The sequence below is a fragment of the Copadichromis virginalis genome, linkage group LG9, assembly GCF_057382275.1.
Source record: "Copadichromis virginalis isolate Kocher_CV1m ecotype Utaka linkage group LG9, C_Virginalis_male_GT1.1, whole genome shotgun sequence".
Lineage (NCBI taxonomy): Eukaryota > Metazoa > Chordata > Actinopteri > Cichliformes > Cichlidae > Copadichromis > Copadichromis virginalis.
Genome location: NC_140626.1, coordinates 6,252,498 through 6,261,086, shown reverse-complemented (window position 1 = coordinate 6,261,086; position 8,589 = coordinate 6,252,498). Strand labels below are relative to the sequence as shown.

Genomic DNA, 8,589 nt, shown 5'->3' with positions numbered 1-8,589 from the left:
AAGAACAACAGAATATTTTTTGGAAATATTAGATGGATGGATAGATAGAGGAAGGAATGAGTGCACAAAGTTGAAGCTGTCCAAATGTTTTAGTCACTCATGTCACACTCATGTGAGTTATCTTTTATGTAACTACCAATATTGGCTCATCATGTTTTGCGTTGTACTACTATTGTTACAGTATTGGAAAGCTATCATGAATCACAGATGAGCCTTTCAAAATGTAAAGGAGGCTTTTCATATGCAATTAACTGTTTTGAGCAGCCATCTATCACAATTACTCAATGATTTGTTGATTTGCAGGTACCCAGAATGCAGCCTTCGATATTTTGTCCAGTAAGTTACCAGAAATCTCTCCTCCCCCCCCCCCCTTAACAATGTTGGAAAAAATGCACACATTAAAAAAAAACAACTCTTACACCCAATCTTGTATGAAAACAGTCTTTGTTTAACGTTAACCATGTCTGAGATCTGCAAATTTACGCTATGCACATAATGTCACCTGAAATGGGTTACTTATTTCTTAAAATCATGTGAGTGACATTCTTTTTAACAATAAACCATAGTTAAACCATAATAAACCACAATAAATAAACTATAGTTAACCATTTGGGGCAAATTGAGATGTACTTTATGGCTGTACTGTCAGGTCAAAGTCTTGGCAGTGAGCATTAGAGTGTGGCAGCATGTAAAACCCCAGTAGAGTTGCTGAGGGTGTCCATGCATCACATCCATTTTCCATGGCAGGGACACTGCGGCTATACTACGCACTTGTATTCCTTCTGGTGGGATTGCAAGGAGACCTGAATGACCCAGCACAACAAGGAAGCCAAAGGAAGATTAGCAATGACCAGTGAGTTGGTGTTTATAAAAAAATTTTTTTTTTTACGCTTTTCTTTGAATATTTCATGTCATTAAGATGCCATGTTATGCATATGATCACATTTGTCTTAAGCTTTGATTCTAAGAGAATAAATGTATTTGTAATAGTATAAGTCGACCCCATTTTTTTAACCATCGCCTTTACCCACCTAAATATGAAATGGAATTTTGGACATTTGAATCTTTAGGCCTTCCATGGTGTCAGATAATGGTCACCTTGTCTTCACAACTGGTGACAATAAAGAAATCCGTTTCCAGACCTCAGCGTCAGGCCGGGTTAAAGTGGGAAATGAAGACCTCACCCAACTTTTGAGTCAAGTAAGCTTTCTTTTACCAGCAGCAAATATTCTTCTTTTGTTATTTTACAAGATCACTGCCTCCGTGCGATGGTCATTTCAATGATAGTAAGTGACTTAAGGCACAACGATTGTGATGGTTATGGTATATAACATCCACATTTTGAAACACCCAGGGACAGCCTCAAAAACAGAAGCAAAGGTCATGTCACATTATTAGTGAATGGCATCCTAACAAAGTGAATAAAAAATAACAAATTACTTAATTAAAATTAATAATGTTTATAATATGTAATTTTTTCCATTCCTAGCAGACACGTATGCTCCCACACAGATAACAGTTCACTGTCTTATCCAGTCACTAATTACTTTGGTTCTTTTGTTTCAATCTAGTAGTTAAAACAAATGTTTGTACTGCCACTCGTACTGGAACAATAAAGCAATTTTTCTGATTTCTCAGCCCAATAAATTCTCTCTGACTTTTGGAAGTATGTAATTATATCTCATCACCTTTTAATGACCAAACACTGCTGCTCATCATATGACACTGTGAATCATTAACAAGTTAGGAAGCCAACAAAGCAAGACCAAAGCTCAGGGCTAGATACATTTGAGTCAGTACGGCATTAAATTTTTCAACATTTTTATGATGAATAGTTTTATGAGTAGGTGCTAAGGCTAATATAGATAAAATGAATGTTTTTTTTGTTTATGTTTGGGGAGGAACATTTTTGAGTTATAGCTCAAAGATTTCTAAATTAAGATGCTGTATTATGACTACTGTAATTAGGGTGCAGATATGTTTGGTTCTTGGGCAGAAGGTGGGCTAGATGTCGTTGTTTATTTTCAATTTATTTCACTTCATCATTTTATATATGACATAAATAAACACAGACAGTCTGACAGACACACAGCTATAATCTCCATGCTTATCCTTATCAGGATTGCAGGAGGAACCCTATCTATACCTGGAAAACTAATACTCAAATACTATGATTTATAATTCTCCCCTTTCAGTTTGTGTGTAAAATGAAGACATGTTTATGTGAGCCTAAAAATATCAAATGGTAATCAAATTTCATACATTTTTGGCAATCATATTAATGTGTTGACACATATTATTATTAGAATAGAATAGAATAGAATAGAATAGAATAGAATAATCCTTTAATTGTCCCACAAGGGGAAATTTGGTTGTAACAGCAGCCAAAAAGACACATATACAAACAAACAGTACACAGGACACGGAACAGAAACATACACAATTTTTCTTACATATTTACATTAAGGACAATGGTTACTATAAACAGAGTACTGTACAGTTATTAAATGAAATAAAAAATAACTACAGGTAAGAGGCAAACCAGGTTGTAGTGCAAATCGGTTAATTAACTTATTGCAGTTATAGCATTGATGTAAACATCTGTGTTTGTTGGGAGCAGTTGTGATTGTACAGTCTGACAGCCTCAGGGAGGAAGGACCTGTGGAAACGCTCCTTCATGCATCGAGGATGCAGCAGTCTGTCACTGAAGGAGCTCTGCAGTTCAGCAACATTTACATGCATGGGGTGGGAGACTCTGTCCATCAGAGATGTTATTTTGGCCAGAGTCCTTCTGTCTCACACCACCTGTACTGGGTCCAGGGTGCATCCCAGAACAGAGCTGGCCTTCCTGATGAGTTTATCCAACCTCTTCCTCTCAGCTGCCGATAAACTGCTGCTCCAACATACCACCATTACAACTTCTTTCAAAGTAATAAACATGTTCTGATAATTAGATGATGTTGCTTCCTGGAGAGTACTTTCACACATTTGCATGTCAACTGCAGCATGACTGCATGTCAAGCCTTTGTTACTCCCAAGGATTTTATAGTTGATAAAAATAAATATGGAAGTAAAACCTAAAAACAGGTGTAATAACCCTATAATATAGTTAAATTGGTAAAAGCTTTTTCTAAACAACAACAAACAACAACAGACAAATTTGCAAAGTGCTTTACAAGACAAGGTAGAAAACAAGCAGCCCGAAAACATTTGAGAAACGATAAAGGCAAAAGGGGACTAGCAGCATAAATTCAAAAACAGGCAAATTAAATGCATGTATAAAATAATTAAAAGAGCCTTGGCTAAGGACCTGACATTATGACAGGCCACAGAAGATCTGAAATATACTCAAGTATAAGTCCAGAGTAGGCCTTAAAAGGCTAAAAACACAAACACACATGATTATTGTAAACGTTTGCAACAAATGTTCATGCAGTATTTTTTTCATATGACCGTACATTAGGTGGATGGTGAAATCTTTTATTGCATAAATAAAAGCTTTAGCCTTTTTTAAATAATTTTCAGGATAGTGATGATGATGGGAAGTAAATTCTTAAGTTAACTTTTTATTTGAATGGCAGCCAGGTGAATGGAGACCAAAAATATTTAAAAATCTAAAATATATTTAGTTTATTAAGCTAATCTAAAAATGCAAACATATGAATAGTTTCTTTTTTACCCCATTTACTTTATTCTTATCTGATAAATTTAATCACAAATGCAATATGACTAAAAAGAATCAAATCATGTTTTAGACCCCTCCTTTAAAGCTTTTTAACACTGAACCGTCTGTTATGGACTTTCTAAATGCAGATTAAAACCAACAAAGATGACATTGACGACATTAAATCTCACGGAGGAGCCGTCCCTCCTGATATCACCAACAAGCTAAACCAGCTTGATACCAAGGTAGGACAAAGATAGTTCCTGGTGGTAAATAAAATCATTTTTAATATTGCCATTAACTTATTTACTACTGGTCGTGTTACTTATGCTCACTTCATTCCTTTTATTTTACCCTAACCCATGAATAATTTTGATTCAGTAAAGTGAAGTGCTTATAATGAAAAATGTAGCCATTGTCATCAAACATATTTACACTGCCTCTTTTCTTTCTTGTCAGGTTTCAACACTTGAGAATAAAGTGGTCACACTTGAAGAGGTGAGTCAGAAAAAGTCAAGAACTTCTATTGAAGTTGATGGTCATGGCTTAATCTGTTTACCATACCTAAGATATCATGTCTTCCCTTGTTTCCCCTTGCAGACAGTGCAGAGGGTGTCTTGCAGCAGTAATCCCTGTCAGAATGGAGGAACATGTCTCAACTTATTAAACTCATATCACTGTATATGTCCCGGCAACTGGGGGGTGAGTTCAGTATTGTTCTTCATATTCTTCATAACTTTTACAGGTTGTTATTTATGGATTGTAGACATTTACCAAAGTCGGCGGTTAGGACTGTTGCCTCGCAGCAAAAAAAGTCCCTGGTTCGAGTCCACTGTGTGGATGGACCTTTCTGTGTAAAGTTTGCATGTTCTCCCTGTGTCTGCATGCCTGCACGCTCCAATGACATGCAGTAAGTGGGGTTAGGTTAAGTGATTATTCTAAATTGCTCTTAGGTGTGAATGTGAAGGGTGAATGGCTGTCTGTCTGCAACCCTGATATGGATGTGCAGAAGAGAATGGATGGATTAATACGTGGGTGTGATATTACTAAATAAAATAATACCCAGAAACCTCGAACTTTTAATCCCAGTACTGTTTTAGTATAAGACTTTACTGCGTTCCTTTTCGTTGGGTCCTTGTTTTCCTGCATTATATTTTGATAAACCCATGTTTTCTCTTGTCTCTCTCTCTCTCTGTATGTGTTTGTGTGTCTGTGTGTTAGGGTCCTAACTGTGCAACAGATGTAAATGAATGTCAGGTCTATTCAGGAACGTCACAAGGCTGTCAGAATGGGGCAACCTGTGTTAACACTGCTGGATCATTCACGTAAGTCTTATGCCTTGCTCTTTTTACTTACTAATTCTATGAGTGCTTTACATTATGCTGGCTTATGTCACCTCGTGTCTTTTCTTATCTATCTTTTGATCCATAAGACTTTCTCCTCCACATCCTGAAGGATTTCCATTTTTTAAAGAAACCTTGATGCCATTATGATTCAATAAGAAAACAAAGTAATGTGTATTTATCAAGCAGTGTAAAGTATGAATGCCAGATGCACTCATGGTACCCACTTTGTATTAGTATTGTGTATATGTAAGATTAGACAGCAGAGGTCCAGTATAGTGTGTCCTTAGCTTGTAACACACAGCTAGCTTTACAAACAGTGGACAAAGAAAGTTTTTGTAATTCTACCTCTGTACACCTTGACAGTGAATTTGGAATGAAATAATTACGATTTTTTTAACACTTGAATGAAAATCCAGAGACTAAAGTCTAGAACCCATGAACATCAACAAAAGTTGTTTCTGATGCTCTGCCAGGCCTTTACAGCAGCCACCTTCAGTCACTGCTTGTCTTCGATAACTTAACAGCATGCTGTACTGGGTAGCGATCAAGTGACTCACTTGGCCATTTCCCTTGAAAAGGTCTTGGATTGCTTTTTCAGTGCATTTTGGGTTGTCATTCTTTTGCACTGTAAGCATTTCTGATCAGTTTTGTGGAATCTGACCATTCAGGTTTTAGCCTGATGCCCAGTCAGGAGAACACATACCCCATATGATCATGCTCCTCTTTGTATGCAGTTGCAGCTGTCCTCCAGAATGGCATGGGACTCTCTGTATGATGCGTTACGATGACTGCAGGAACGCAGGCAGTGACTTGTGTGTACATGGCTTATGCATTGATGCAGATCGAGTCATAGCTGGACAGGTAACTACTCGCTTACCCTAAGATATCTATCTATCTATCTATCTATCTATCTATCTATCTATCTATCTATCTATCTATCTATCTATCTATCTATCTATCTATCTATCTATCTATCTATCTATCTATCTATCTATCTATCTATCTATCTATCTATCTATCTATCTATCTATCAATCAATCAATCTGTTGTTGTTAAGTGTTCTCACTGACTTTTGCTAATTAACAGCCTAAATACCAGTGCATTTGTGAGAGTGGGTGGGAAGCTCCAGCTGGGAACCCAGCGTGTGTGGCTGATGTTGATGAATGTAACCTTCCCAACAAGCCTTGTTCAACCAACCCAGCTGTTCCTTGCTACAACACCCAGGGATCCTTCTATTGTGGAGCCTGTCCCTCTGGTAGTGCTTAATAACATAACAAGCCATAGTATAGCCAGTTCTAAATGAGCATTTGGAGACAGGAGAGACAATTGATGCTAAAACAATTAGTGTAACTCTTTGTTCAGAGCTTTAGCTTTTAATACTATTCTTTGCAGTGATAGCTTTATACCACACAAGTGTTAAGCACTAATTAAGCCATTTGATGTTTTTTTGTTGTTGTTGTCACTTACTATGGTTTATTTACAGTTGACACTTGTCAGGTTATTACAATCCTATATCAGAAATGGATGAATGGATGAAATGAAGACATTTTACTATTTCATGCAAAAATATGTAATTTGATGGCAGCAACACGTATCAAAAAGTTGAAACATTTTTACCACTGTGCAGCATTCCACTGTATTTTAACAACAGTTCATAAACTAATGGAAAATGGGAATAGCAGATACTGGACTGTTCTCTGGTTTGTGATTCTACCTGTCAAGAGGCCTAGATCTTCTTTGTTGGATTTTTTGTTTGTTTTGATGTATTGTTTGATTTAGCACAACAGAACAGTTTTCTACTTTAGCCAAGTCCATTGCAAATGAGCTTTGACTCAGAGAAGACGACTGCATTACAGGATTTCTTTTTTTGCATAACAGAGCTTTAACCTGCATCTATGGATGACACAGCAAACTGTGTTCACAGACATTTGTTTCTGAAAGTGTTCCCAATCTCATACAGTGATTCCTGTGACAGACTCACGCCTGTTTTTAATGCAGTAAAACGTGATTCCCTGAAGAACCTTTTTAGCTCTGTCCCTTGCACAAAGAGATTTTTCCAGAAATATTTTGATGATAACATGTAATGTAGATGATGAGATGTTCAAAATCTTCACAAATTTCAGTTCAAGAGCAATCTGAAAATTTTGCACAATTCATAGACACAGTTTTGTTTTGTTTTTTGGCAGAGTGGTGTGCCTCTGCCCAGCTTTACTTCTGAGAAACTCTGCCTGTACACAGTCATATGACATCCCAACTTTTATGAGTTATGTGCCATTAAATTCAGACTTGGTTAATATTTTTCATGAAGTAGTAAAATGTCTCAGTTAAACATTTAATATGTTTATTATGTGCTATTATCAGTAAAATGTATTTTTTATGAGATTTTTACGAGTAATTAGAAATGATGTTCCAAGATTTGTTTTAAAACTTGTAAAGTTAAATAGCATTTTGCATCTTGTGCTATCCCAGTTTGCTAATGAGTTGTTGAGATTTGTGCATATAAATAGATTTAAGATTTTTCCTCTCATTTTCTCTGACATGGTTAGGCTGGCAAGGAAATGGTTATAGCTGTCAGGATGTGGATGAATGTTTGACCAATAATGGCGGCTGCTCCACTACTCCAATGGTTCAGTGCTTGAACACCATGGGCTCTTTTCACTGCGGTCCCTGTCCTCCAGGTAACTCAGCAGAGAACAATACTGAATGTCACGCATATGTGCAGGAAGATTACCTATAGCTTCTACGGCTTGGCTCCACTTAATCCCTGAAATTGCTGGTGTACTTAACCCAAGTAAAAAGCTGCGCTTTTCAATAAAACATTTTGAATCACCACATAGCCTGACACCACCTGGTCCAAGATACTACATAACATACCATAGCACAAAGTACACAATACTGTAGCTGTGAGAGAAACATTTACAAGATATGTGGTGTAGAAAAAACTAATTTAGTTTCATTTTTAATGCAAAGTGCAATGGAACTCTGGATATTTAAACTAGTGATGTGTCGGTCGCGAACGAAATGGCTCTTAGAGCCGACTCTTTGAAGTAAACGACGCCAGCAGGCTCCTTATTGGCAGCCGTGGGTTGTTTTTTTGCTTTCTCTCTCTCTCTCGCACTTTCTTCCCCGCTTCACTCCGCGTGCGAGCCTTGTGCTTTGCGCTGGGAAGAGGGGGGAGTTAATTACACTCACAGTAGCACAGGAACAGAGTGGAGGGAAAGAGAGAGAAAGAGAGCCAGGGACAACAACGTCACATTAGAAAGGTATAGTAATCATCCACAACTATTTTCAGTTGCGAATGATAAAGGATTCAGAAAGTTTATTCATGCAGGTCCATATGACAGAGAATATGCATGTTCTTTTTGTTTTCATATTTTTATTTATATTTAATTGTGTTGTGGTTTGCAGTGTTTTGTGCTGTTTCACTTTAAATTTGTTTAAAAGGAAAAAGCTGAAAATTTAAATAGTTAAAAGTTGAAATGTAAATAGTTGATTTTGTATTATATGATTTAAATGGACTGATTCTTATATAGCGCTTTTCTACTCTCACGGAGTACTCAAAGCGCTCTATTTACTTAT

The 8,589-nt window shown here is 36.8% G+C and overlaps 1 protein-coding gene across 1 annotated transcript in view; it reads left to right on the top strand.

Moving 5' to 3' along the window:
* The first annotated feature begins 740 nt into the window (after nt 1-740).
* Nucleotides 741-8,589, top strand: part of cubn (cubilin (intrinsic factor-cobalamin receptor)) — an 84,835-nt gene continuing 76,986 nt past the window's right edge. Inside the window, exons 1-9 of the mRNA XM_085467498.1 lie at nt 741-853; nt 1,071-1,200; nt 3,814-3,909; nt 4,124-4,162; nt 4,265-4,366; nt 4,886-4,989; nt 5,745-5,871; nt 6,097-6,265; nt 7,557-7,688. Of these exons, the coding sequence (XP_085323624.1) occupies nt 741-853; nt 1,071-1,200; nt 3,814-3,909; nt 4,124-4,162; nt 4,265-4,366; nt 4,886-4,989; nt 5,745-5,871; nt 6,097-6,265; nt 7,557-7,688 (1,012 nt within the window). The remainder of the gene's footprint in view (nt 854-1,070; nt 1,201-3,813; nt 3,910-4,123; nt 4,163-4,264; nt 4,367-4,885; nt 4,990-5,744; nt 5,872-6,096; nt 6,266-7,556; nt 7,689-8,589) is intronic.